The following is a 13,506-nucleotide window of genomic DNA, read 5'->3' on the forward strand; positions in this document are numbered from 1 at the left end:
TGGGGTGGAGTCACTTCTTATCACAATGTCTTTTCATGTAAGACACCCAATGGTGGAAGCATTTCAATATTATCCTGTTGTATCCCCCTAGAATGTGGTATCTTGCTGTTCCTAATAAGACGGCAAATGTCCCACCTGTGGGATGTGCACGTTCAGCAACAAATATTCAAAACATAGCTTTTCCTGAGAGTTGGTGGTTCTAAGCTGTGTCTTCAGCCCAGCAAGATTCATCCCGTTTGTAATTCTGTAGAGCCCGAATTGTTTCCATGATAGGGATGGAATTCAAGGCATGCTGCACACAATGGCCTTCAAGAGGACTGCAACCTTGTCCTGGTCTGGAGGCCTGTGTGCCTCAATGACTTGGAGAGCTATGTTGACTGGAGTCAGGACTTTATGCTTTGACTCTTAATAAGGTCACCCATGCCAAGCAGGTCAGAGGCCAGACTAAGGCTATGTCCACACTGGACTGGATTATTTTGAAAACGCCGGTTTCGCGTAAAAACAATAGGCATCCACACCAGGCATTTTTGAAAATACCTCCGTCCACATTAAAACGGGTATTTGGGCGAATCTCCTCCTACTGGGCACGCACAGGACACATCTACAGAAAACAAGCGAAGAGGAAACGGTATACTTGGTGCACATTTGTCCAGTTACTGACTAGAAAAACTTAAAAGGAAATTGCCAAAAGATGGACAGCTGTTGGCTCTCGCGCAGGAGGACTTAAAACTAAAAAAAACAAATACTGGAGCGTATGGAGGCAACCGACAGGGAGTTCACGGACAGTATGACCCAGCTGACAACGAGCATTGAAAAACTGACTAACTCTGTTGCAGAGGGATTTGCAATGATGAGGAATAGATGGCTCCCCCCCAGTACTTTTCACCGCCACAATACCAGCCTCACTGCCACTACAATAGCTACACATATGGACACACAGACCCCCCCCCCGGGTGGCCCCACCAACATCTTCCCCACTCCCACAGAGGGGTCACCCGGAAACCTTTCCTACAGCCATAGCCTCTTCACCGATGAAAGGGATGGCAGGTTTTTTCAGATTTAAACACTCTGGAGAGCGTTTTAGAAAAGCTCCGTTTTCGGGAGAGGAAAACGCCATTTCAGTGTGGACAGAGGGTCGAAACTAAGAGAAAAAGCTTCGGTTACGGATTTATCTGGTCTAGTGTGGACGTGGCCTAAGAGTTGTCCACCAGGCATTCAAGTTAAGGTGTTCAGCTCAAGGCTAACAACCCTGACTGGTAAAACAAAACTGTTATGGAAACAGCAATGAGGAATCCTTCTACATCTGAGTGCGAAGAAGTATTCCTGAGTCTCCATCCAAAACTTGCATGACTAACAGCGGTGAAAACCAAGTTGCTGACACAATGAAGCAAGCCCTGAACACTGCCAGACATGGAGGATCTTCATTGCTGCCCCAAATGCCAGTGGTGTAGCAGCAGTAGGCAGGCACACAATGGCGTGATGAATTTATTGTAACACACACAAAATGCTGGAGGAGCTCAGCATCTATGGGAGTGAATAAAAAGTTAATGTTTCAGGCGGAGTCCCTTCCTCAGGACTGAAGTGGAAGGGGGAAGATGCCAGAATAAGAAAGGTGGGGGGGAGGGGGAGGATGCTAGCTGGAAGGTGATAGATGAGACCTGGTGGGTGGGAAAGAATGAATCTGATAGGAGAGGAGAATGAACCATCGGAGGAGACCCGGGGAAAGTAATAGGCAGGTGAGAACAGGTAAAAGGCCAAGGTGGAAATAGAAGAAGAGGGGAGGTGGGAGGGAATTTTTGTTTACCGGAAGGAGAAATCGCTATTTATGTCATCAGGCTGGAGGCTACCCAGACAGAATACAAGGTGTTGCTCCTCCAACCGGAGCGTGGCCTCATCTCGGCACAAGAGGAGGCCGTGGACTGACATCTCAGAACAGGAATAAAAGTCAGAATTAGAATGTTTGGCCACCGGGAACTTCTGCTTTTGGTGGATGGAGTGTATTCATTGTATTTTCTTGTGTTGTTGAAGTTCAGTAACTTCGTTTCACTTGGCATTATTACAGGCATATCTACAAGTAATATTTTAAGATATAGTTAAAATAATGATTGCATTTCCCCCTGGACCTTGGAAATGATTGTGTTGTTGCTTACTATAATTAGAGGGTTAATATGTCCTGCATCGTTTGAGAGTAATCTTGGAACTGTGTAAACAAGGAAAGCAATCGTGTCTCCAAAACCAATCGATTTGATGAATTATTTATAATCCACAGAGATTATCAATCAGGAAATATTAGAGAGGCTACTGAATTCACTATCTAACTGGATACAGAAAGTAAAATGAGAGGGAAAGAAATATTGAATCAAAGTAGAGCCTGCAAGTTTAAGGACAAAGAAAAGTAAAGACAGAATTATTTATTTATTACACCAGAATTTTTCAGAACACCTTGTCTGGGTAGCCTCCACTCTGATCACAGGAATATCAATTTCTCCTTCCAGTCATTTTCCCCCCATTCCCCTCCCCTCTTCTATTCCCCACTCTGGCCTCTTACCTCTTTTCATCTGCCTATCACCTCCCCTCCTCCTTCCCTTTCTCCTTTGGTTCATTCTCCTCTCCTGTCCTATCAGATTCATTCCTCTGCAGCCCTTTACCTTTCCTACCCACCTGATTTCACCTATCACTTTCTGGCTATCCTCCTTCCCCTCCATCCCAACTTTTTCACTCTGACGTCTTGCCCCCTTCCTTCCGTCTCAGCCCGAAATGTCGACTGTTTATTCATTTCTATAGCTGCCCAACCTGCTGAGCTCCTCCAGCATTTTATGTGTATTGTTTTGGATTTCCAGCATCTGCAGAATCTCTCGTGTTTAGAATTACTTAGTTTTTAAAATCTGGAAAAATGAAGTTCCATACATGTTGGAAATTGGTTTTTATCTTCAAAGAGGTGTCAGGCCCAGGTTAAATCCTGTTGTGCTTTTAAAGAAGATACTTACTTTAGGTGTGGAAATATTCTAAGTTTATCGTATTGAATTGAGTGGACATAAATTCTGAATGTACAAAAAATTCATGCCATCACGTTTATGCCACTAGGTCTGTTAGTGAGACGATTAAGAACCATGACAACTTGTATAGCACCTTCCACTGAAGGAACTTTGGAACTCGTATAATATGTTTCTGATCACCTTGTGTAATCACAGTCCTCAAGTACTTGCTGCTTTGTGCTTCATTAAAAGTACAATTAGGCTATATTTCTACAGTACCATTTAGCCAACCATCAGATTCAGAATTGGGTTTAATATCATCAGCATATGTTGTGAAATTTGTTAACATTGGAGCTGCAGTACATTGCAATGCATGATAATAGAGAAAAATAAAATTTGAATTACAGTAGGTATAAATGTATTAATAGTTAAGTAAGTAGTACAGAAATAAGAAATTAAAAAAGTAGTGAGTTAGTGTTCATAGGTTCAGTGTCCATTCAGAAATCGAACGGCAGAGGAGGAAGAGCTTTTGCTGAATCGTTGAGTGTGTGCCTTCAAGCTTCTGTACCTCCTTCCTGATGGTAGCAGTGAGGAAAGAGCATGCCCTGGGGGGTGGGAATCCTTCATAGATGCTGCCTTTTTGAGTCATCGCTCCTTGAAGATGTCCTGGTTACTGTGGAGGCTAGTGCCCATGATGGAGCTGACTAATTTTACAACTCTGCAGCTTACTCGATCCTGTGCAGTAGCCTTCCCCCCTCCCCCATACCAGCCGGTGATGCAGCCATTTAGAATGCTCTCCATGTTACATCTGTGGAAATTTGTCATCTTTTAAAATAATCAAGATTTTATGAAAATATCAATAAACATATGTTTATTTCTTCTGAAAATTTCAGGGAACATGATGTTTTGAATGATGGAGTATGCACATGCCTAAAGGAAACATGCAAAAGTAAGTAAAAAAATATTTTAATAGTGTAAGGAAGTAAACATATTTCAAAAGTAAGTTTATTTTTGTTTTCTCTGGCAAAGTTTTGAGTTTTTAATTCAGGGTTATTCTAGATGCTTAAAACTCAGCATTTCATAACTTTTGTGCTTGTTAAATATGAAAGTGGTGTTGTAGGTGGTCATTTATGGCAATGGGACCATGGGTTGGGAAGAAACGTCTGTGTGAAACATTAGCTTCCTGTGATGTAGAGTATTGGTCTGTCAAAAGTGAAATGATATGCAGCATCTTTGAAAATTTTTTGGACAGGGCACTCTGACTGGCAACAAACTGAATTTCGCGATATGCCAAACACATCTGTCATTGCCAACAACAAAAGGAGCAGGAATCCCAGAAAGACTAAAAATAAGGTTAGTTTAAATCTGTGAAGTTTCGCAGATCCATTAAGTTTTGTTATAAGCATTCAAAGTTTTTTGAGGCATTTGTTATAAACAAAATTTCTATAAAATATCACTTCGTTTTGAAGAACCACATATCTGTGCTGTTTGATTATATAATATTTAATACAGTGCTTTAACTTAACAAAAATCTTAACTTTGTATATACAATGACAAATTAAGCATTTCAGATCTCTCAGTTGCCACTTATTAAGATACCAGTAAATAAATGACGCTGCAATTACATGTTCCTGTCTACCTCCCACTATTTCCCAATGAACACTCACATGAACAGAAGTAGCTTAAGGGTTAAGTTCTGGAATATTAGTTAATAATATCAGTGAATATTGTATGTAATGGAATATATTTTAAATTCCTGTGACATACGGAATAAGAGCATGTCTCTTTAGTTTTTCTCAGTCATGGGATGCACACTACAGTTTTGTGAGGATAAGTACATTTATAATTGTCTTTTAAATATAAGAAGTGGTGATGGGTAGTTGCAAATGCTAATTCTGAACATTTTTTATGCAAGAAATATTTTGAGCGTAGTGTTCAGTAGTGTATGCACATTCTCATATCCGTATTTCAACATCTTTAGTTTTTCAAGCAACAGACACAAAATGCTGGTGAACACAGCAGGCCAGGCAGCATCTCTAGGAAGAGGTACAGTCGATGTTTGGGGCTGGGACCCTTCGTCAGGACTAACTGAAGGAAGAGTTAGTAAGGGATTTGAAAGAGGGAGGGGGAGGGGAGATCTGAAATGATGGGAGAAGACAGGAGGGGGAGGGATGATGCTAAGAGCTGGGAAGTTGATTGGCAAAAGGGAAACAAAGCTGGAGGCACAGGAGAAAGAAGGCAGGGGGGAGCACCAGAGGAAGATGGAGAGCAGGCAAGGAGTGATTATGAGAGGGAAAGAGAGAGAAAAAAGGGGGGGGATAATAAATGAATAAACTAAATAAATAACGGATGGGGTATGAGGGGGAGGTGGGGCATTAGCGGAAGTTAGAGAAATCAGTGTTCATGCCATCAGGTTGGAGGCTACCCAGACGGAATATAAGGTGTTGTTCCTTCTATTTGAGTGTGGCTTCATCTGGACGGTAGAGGAGACCATGGATTGACATATCAGAATGGGAGGTGGAATTAAAATGTGTGGCCACTGGGAGATCCTGCTTCCTCTGGTGGACAGAGCGTAGGCATTCAGTGAAATGGTCTCCCAGTCTGCGTCGGGTATCACCAATATACAGAAGGCTGCACCGGGAGCACCTACTTGCCTGCTCTCCATTTTCCTCTGATGCTCCCCTCCCCCTTTCTTTCTCCCGTGTCTCCAGCTTTCTTTCCCTTTAGCCAATCAGCTTCCCAGCTCTTAGCATCATCCCTCCCCCTTCTGTCTTCTCCTATCATTTCAGATCTCCCTCCCCCCTTCAAATTTCTTAATATTTCTTCTTTCAGTTAGTCCTGGCGAGGGGTCCCGGCCCAAAACGTCGACTGTACCTCTTCCTATAGATGCTGCCTGGCCTGCTGCGTTCACCAGCATTTTGTGTCTGTTGCTTGAATTTCCAGCATCTGCAGATTTTCTCGTGGTTGCATCTTTAGTTTTTCCACTGCATTCTTGGGATGTTGTTCTGAGAAAGTGCTTTTGAGCTGTTTCTTGAGCTACCAACAGAAGTGATTTTATTCAACACAATCTACTCCATCCAGCTGTTATGTGTCAAGGGTGGCTCAGTAGATCTCCCTCACTGACCAATGCTCACTCCTGAACAGTGAGGTTGTCTGTGTGTAGTTTACACCTTATCCCTATGACTGTGTGGTTCACCCAGCACATTCTCAATACCTCCCGTGGCCAAAAGACATTTGAGTTGTTAGGTTAACTGGTCACTCTAAATTGCCCTATATATATCATTCTGAGAGTGAAATGACCACAAGCCTATTTGGCTCTTCTGTGCAAGTCATTTTAATTTGAAAACATTTATTGCTTCCATAAAATAAATTGCCGATTAATCTTGTGACCCACTGTTTCCTCTTGTCTTTAAACTGATTGATTTTTATTTTGATTTTTCTGTCAATGTGTTTATTTCAAGTCTTGATGATTTATTTACCTATTCATTGGTATTAATGTTCGAGTATGATGCTCTGTATTATTACTGAGAAGAAATGGGCATCAGTTCTTGTTCTGTCATGTTGGCACTGTTTTCGGTGCAAAGCTAACATATTTCAGATGACAAGTGACCATTGGTTAGACACAGGCTCAGCTTTTCTTCCTGCCACCAGTGCCCCTCACCTGTCTCCAAGTTATGGCAGAAAATGGTGAATTCATATCTGCCGGCAAGTGTTTGTGCGGTGTACTGACAGCAGAACTTCTATGCTTGGCACCTATGATGTTTCAGAGCATGTGTGCACCATAGGTAAGTTTGTGCTTTCTGGTGTAGTCCAGCAATAAGTAGAGGCAACAGCTGGATGAGCAGCTGAGAAAATGCCCTCACCCTATTTCAGTCTGAACTTGCCCATGTTTTAATTTTCCAAAGGAATGAGATAACACTGACTTGCAAATTTCATTTTACATGTATCGGTAGAGTATCCTTTTAATTTCATAAAATGACTTTTTTCTTTAATAGTTTAACAGAAGGAAGCATCGGCAGTCATGTGTGAAGAATGACCTGAACAGTTTCTCTCCACAGTATGGGGAATCAGAAATGTCCCCTTCTCTGGCTGAAAACAGGTAAAGCTCACTCCTTAAGCTGACTCAGGCTAATAATGTTTCAGAACTATTAAATGAGAAGAAGTGGCCTTGTTGAGTGTTCCATGGATCATTTAAGTTGTGTTAATGGTGCAAAACTATTTTTTCAGTGTTAAGCTTGCTTCAGTTGTACGTTAGAAAGTACCAATCAGAGTTACAATGCAACGTACGGTCCTGAAGTTCAATGAAAGTTCAAATAGCTTCGCCTAAAAGTTTGAGAGCTGGCAATTACGAAGTGAAGTGGTAAAATTTATGATAAGTGCATTTTTTAACATTTTAAAGTCTTATGGAAATTAAAATCATCACAATTTTTGATGTTGCTTTCTCAAGGGAAACTATAAAGATGAACCACATGTTAGGATTCAGTGCATGGTTATTGGAACATTATATGCGCCCAATCTGTTTAGAATAATATACAAATTTATTTTTGTGATTTTTGTAGTTTACTGAAACCAATTGCTATAGGAATGAGTCTAGAGTATGTAAAAACTATAAAAATTAACTGTATTGTTAGGTTATATGATAGATACTTTATTGATCCCAAAGGAAATTACAGTGTCACAGTAGCATTACAAGTGCACAGATATAAGTATTAGAAGAGAAGTAAAAAGAGTAAAAAATAAGTTACCACAAACAGTCTAACAGGAGGGGGTCATTACTTCCCTGGCTATAGGTTGGCTCATTATAGAGCCTGATAGCCGAGGGTAAAAGTGACCTCACTTAGCGCTCTTTAGAGCAAATTGACTTATCACTTTTGTCTGTGTAAAACTGTTCAGTTAGTTAAATATCTGAAGATATTTTGAGGGAATAAATTTCACAAATGAATTATTGTCAATAGCGATATCAGATTGGTAGATATTACAGAATAACTTGTGTGTTGTAAGTGAATTATGTTAGGTGGAATTTACCATCCACATTTGATAGCACTGGAAAACAATTTTTTGCGAAACTGTTGCTCCCTCAGAATTTTTTTGTTTACGATAGAGCGCTTGACACTGAGCACAAATATAAGTTCAGACTACTTGTATCACGTGAATTTGAAGAAACAAGAAATTAACTTTTATTGAATGTAATGCATTTAATTGCATAATGGTGCTGAACCTTTGTGATGGTTCAACAAAGCTAAAAATATTTGGTTGATGATTTTCATTTCTACTCAGTATCTGAGGCTTCTCGCTTAGTTATCCAACAATAGTCAGTCAGCATTGATAGATTCCAGTTGCCCTGATACTCTTTCTCCATGACCACAATGTCCTGGTGAAACCTTTTACTGTGCTCGTCACTGACAGTGGCAAGATTTGCAGGAAAGAAGTCTAAATAGAAATGCGGAAAATGAATCTTTAGTGACATGTTGCACTTCATTGTTTTGTATGCTTGAAGCATGTTGTCAACCAGCTGCACGTAGTTTGGTGCTTTGTAGTTGCCAAGAAAATTTTCAACAACATCTTTGAATGCCTTCCAAGCGATTTTCTCTGGTCCAACTAAGTTCTTCAAACTGCCTGTCATTGTTGACCTGTTTGAGTTGTGGACCAACAAAAATGCCTTTCTTAATCTCGACATCAATTATTCTGATTTGAGTTATGAATTGAAATAACGAATGTAACCCTCAGTTCAGCTAGCAGCTTAATCTAGGAGAAGACAGCCCCCAGGCCGGCCTAACTTAAGGAATCTTGTTTGGGTGGATGCTGTGTGATGTGTTCCCCGGTTACAAGTCAGTACCACGAAATAACAAACAGTACATAATATCTGTTTAAACGATTGAGCTTTCTAATTCTTAATTTGACTGTATGGTTAGTAAAGGAACAAAAAAAGAGAAAAGGGCCCATTCCCATGAAACAGTCTAATGCGCAACGTTGGAGCTCATGGTTCCGTCCATTTGTTCCATGTCGAGCTCCTCTGAGCGTAGCCGACCTTCGGACCCTCGCTCCAAGTCCACTCCATCCGGCAGCCTACCAACTCTCTCCATTCGCATCTTCGCTCTTCATCTCTCACTGACAAAAGACCACGAAATCCCTGCTCCCAGACCCACAAGAAAGAGCAACGTGCCTTTCATTGAATAGCACACATTCCAAAGCCCCGTTGTCTCTAGTCATCACCCAAACATTGCTGCTGCAGAAAAGCCATTACCTCAGCAATGAAACATTACAGAGAGGCCATTACGTTAGCAGTGAAACCTTACAGTGTGTTACACAAATAGAGGTGATTTCAAAAAAAGCGGCGCGTGATAGGGAAATTTCATGGTGATTTACATGATCAGCAGCACAAAATCCATAAGATACATCGTTAAGTATTCAGGAAGCAAAATCATTGTTGCCCAGTGTTATCTGTGTAGCACCTTTTAATGGAGTAAGCTACATTACATGGCATCAAAGGTTACAAGGAGAAGGCCAAGAACTGGGATTGAGGAGGAGATAGAAAAAAAAGGATCAGCCGTGATTGAATGGCGGAGCTGACTCGATGGACCAGGTGGCCTAATTCTGCTCCTGTGTCTTATGGTCTATTTTCCATCAGCAATGGGGTAAAACAGGGGTTGTGTTCTGGCTCCTACTCTGTTTGGACTATTCTTCGTTGCTGTTCTTCAGGATGCCACATCAGACCTGAAGTTAGGGGTCTTCCTACAAACGAGGGCTGATGGCGGGCTCCTCAACCTCGCAAGATTGAGAGCAGAAACAAAAGTCAGGGACATTGTGGCGCAAGAGCTGCAGTTTGCTGATGACTGTGCATTGGTTGCCCACTCTCTCGAAGACTTACAAGAGATCACCAGTCGCTTTGCCAGTGTAGCCAAAATCATCAGGCTGAAAAAGACGGAAGTTTTGTACCAACCAGCTCCTGGCTCAAGCTACAAAGACCCAACTGTCCTCATTGATGACACTCGTCTCAATGCTGTCAACAAGATTTGCTACCTGGGCAGCATAATAACATCCTCAGCTTCTCTGGATGTAGAGATTGAGTCGAGAACCAGAAAAGCCTGCTTTGCCTTTGGTCAGCTGAAAGATCGAGTTTGGTCACAGAACATCAGGTTGGCCGCCAAGTGCAAGGTATACAGGGCCATTGCCATATCAGCCTTGTTATATGGATGTGAGACATGGTGCCCATATCAGAGACACTTATGCCAGCTTGACCAACTGCAGCAGTGTCACCTGCATTCTCTGATGAAGATTACCTGGCGAGACAAGGTCTCCAATACCGAGGTCTTCTCTCGACCTGGAATGCCAGCAGTTTCAGCCTTGATGATGTCAGCCCAACTGCGTTGGGCAGGACATGTTGTCAGAATGCCTGACGGAAGACTGCCCAAGGACATCTTGTACGGCCAACTGTCCAGTGGTACCCGAAAACGAGGAGGCCAGTGACTACGGTACAAGGATGTTCTGCACAGGAGCCTCAAGAAAGCTGACATTGCCCCATCAACGTGGGAGGATCTGGCTCAAGATCGCTCACAGTGGAGGGACGCCATCAGAAAAGGTGTGGACGCTGCTGAGAAAAAGCTCAACGAGGCAACAGAGGAAAGGCACAGGAAGTGCCACAACAGAGCTTCTGCCCCTGCTGTCCCTCCAGGCCTCACCTGCCAAGTATGTGGCAAGCAGTGCCCGTCAAGGATCGGCCTGTACAGCCACTCCAGGAGGCACATATCAAACCCCACTAACTGACTGAAAGGAACCATCATCATCCTATGGGATGGATAGCCAGAGAGGACGTTTGGAACAAAAGGGTCAATGGTCAGGTTAGTAAATATTGTTTTAAAAATTGTGAAAGAGGAAAGGAAAGAGGGTAAGTAAGTTTCAGGATAGGAACTCAAAATCAGAAACTAGACAGCTGAAGACATGTGGTGCATAGGAAACTGAGGACTGTGAAGCCCAAACTGGAGAGAACAAGTTTGAAGGCAAGTCCTGGAGGGATTTGAACACACAGAAGAGATTTATATATCAGGATATTTCAAGTGATCTTCCATGAACTAAAATGGAACACACATTAAAGAATAAATAGTGAAGCAGCTAGCACTAGCGGCCTGGTTTCAATTCCACCCCTGTCTGTAAGAAGTTTGTATGTCCTCCCCATGACTGCGTGGGCTTTCTCCAGGTGCTCCAGTTTCCTCTCACGTTCCAAAGATGTACCAATTAGTCGATTAATTGGTCACATGGATGTGATTGGGCGGCACAGGCTCTTTGGGCCAGAAGGGTCTGTAACTATGCTGTATGTCTAAAAGAAATTATGATGTAGTTATTTTTCGGGGAGAAATGGCCACAATTTCTTTAGTAGTTTGGCAGAATCTGGACTGTGTAATGGTGAGCACATGTTTTGTTCTTGCTATTCAAAATATTCTCTTTTATAGCACCGAGTTTGTTGACGTGTATGAAGTTGCACCACTAATCAGAGAGAAGCAAAGAGGACCTGAGTCACTTAGATTGCCATGGCGAAATGTTCTTGCTGCTCTTACAACAGAAATGTTGAGGTACTGACTTAGGATGAAATTAAAGCTTAAATTTGTGTATTGGATATTTTAATGTTTGGAGCAATGGCTTAATACATTGGATAACAGTTTTGTTCCTTAAGATTGTGTGAGATAGCAACATCACCAATATTGATTGGCTAATACCAGTGACTTTGCTTATTGGTCACAACTTTGCGAGCATCAAAGAAAACTTAATAGAATGTAGACCAGGGAACAACACTGCACAGTATAGGCCTTTTGGCCCACAACGTCGTGCCAACCTTGTAACCTACTCCAGGATCAATCAAACCCTTCCCTCCCACATAGCCATCCATTTTTCTTCTACGATGTGCCTATCTAAGAGTCCCTTAAATGCCTCTAATGTACCTGCCTTTATCACCCCTGGCAGGGTGTTCCGTGCACCTACTGCTCTATTTGTTTAAATAAAATCTACCTCTGACATCCTCCCCCCTTTTACTTTCCTCCAGTCACCTTAAAGTTATGAGCTCTTGTGTTAGCTATTGCTGCCCTGGGAAAAGGGTTCCAGCTGTCCATTCTATCAATGCCTCTTATCATCTTAATCAGCAGAATATTTTAGTGATTCATTTATAAATAAAATTGGGTTGTATTATGCTTTTGCTATGTTTGTTAAAATTTTTCCAAAATGTGTGTTACTTTTTAAAGAATGCCTGTAGGTACACTTTTGTCTAGTCAGACTGCCCCCTGCAAAATTGCTAACCTCAATTTACCATTGATGTCACTGATTCAGGCCTCCAATTAATTTTTTCTAAAAGGCAGATTGTGTACAGTACATACACAGTTATACATTAACACAGATTCTGCAGATTTTGGAAATCCAAAGCAACACACACAAAATGCTTAAGGAACTCGGCGGGTCAGGCAGCATCTATAAAAATGAAAAAGTTGACGCTTGGAGCTGAGACCTTCAGCACGACTGGATAGGAAGGGGGAACACATCAGAATAAAAGGTTGTGGGTAGGGGAAGGAGGGCAAGCTAGGGGGTGATAGATGAAGCCAGGTGGCTGGGAATGGTAAAGGGCTGGAGAAGAAGGAATCTGACAGGAGAGGATAGTGTACCACAGGAGAAAGACCGGGAGAGGAAAGGCAGGTGAGAAGAAGGGCTAAGAGGCTAAGTGGGGAGCAGAAGAAGGAGGGGAAGAGAAAAAAACTACCAGAAGGAAAAATCAATATTCATGCAATCAGGTTGGAAGCTACTCAGACATAATATAAGATGTTCCTCCTTCACCCTTGGAGTGGCCTCATCATGGCAGAAGAAGAGGCCATGGATTAACATATTGGAATGGGAATGGGGATAGGAATTAAAATGGGAAATTCTGGTTTTGGAGGATGGAGCAGAGGCGCTGAACAAAGCGGTCTCCTAGTTTGTGTTGTGTCTCACCAATGTATAGCCGGCCATATCGGGAGCGCCCAGATGCCATAAGCAACCTCAGCAGATTCGCAGGTTATACATTCTCTATATCAGTGTTCCTGATTGTCCAATAGGAGTTTATGTGGAAAATAAGAAATTGGAGAGGTTCTGGAGCATCATCTCACCTTTTTATTCACTTCTGTACGTTCTTGTTGCTTTGTCAGCCAATTTCCCTCTAAAACAGTATCATTAAAGCATGTCATTATCGTTATCTAGTTAATAATTCAACCTGCAATATAACTTTGGTTCCACTTGAGCAGAAAACCTTGAATTATGCAAATTAAATATGTTCTGAAAGCCATAATTTGTAACATCAAGCACTCCTAGTGACTCTGCTTACTTAACTTGGTTGTTAACTATATCTTAAATAGATACTTGTCTTTACCTATGCTCCATACTAAAATGGGTCATTTGCCTCATGAAAATAATAATTTACATTGCTTTATGTAAGACAAGTGTAATTCAACTATTTCAAATGTAATACTTCAGTTTTCATGCAGTATAACATGCTTCAGTTGGCCAATGTGGAGGGAAA

The 13,506-nt window shown here is 41.8% G+C and overlaps 1 protein-coding gene across 3 annotated transcripts in view; it reads left to right on the plus strand.

Annotated features, from left to right (window-relative positions):
* scaf11 (SR-related CTD-associated factor 11) overlaps positions 1 to 13,506 on the plus strand; it is an 89,807-nt gene that overhangs the window by 47,751 nt on the left and 28,550 nt on the right. For all 3 annotated transcript variants that reach the window (XM_063057665.1, XM_063057664.1, XM_063057666.1), the window contains 4 exons: positions 3,869 to 3,924; positions 4,228 to 4,328; positions 6,971 to 7,074; positions 11,423 to 11,542. In XM_063057665.1, the coding sequence (XP_062913735.1) occupies positions 3,869 to 3,924; positions 4,228 to 4,328; positions 6,971 to 7,074; positions 11,423 to 11,542 (381 nt within the window). The remainder of the gene's footprint in view (positions 1 to 3,868; positions 3,925 to 4,227; positions 4,329 to 6,970; positions 7,075 to 11,422; positions 11,543 to 13,506) is intronic.

This window comes from Mobula hypostoma, chromosome 9 (genome assembly GCF_963921235.1).
Source record: "Mobula hypostoma chromosome 9, sMobHyp1.1, whole genome shotgun sequence".
NCBI lineage: Eukaryota > Metazoa > Chordata > Chondrichthyes > Myliobatiformes > Myliobatidae > Mobula > Mobula hypostoma.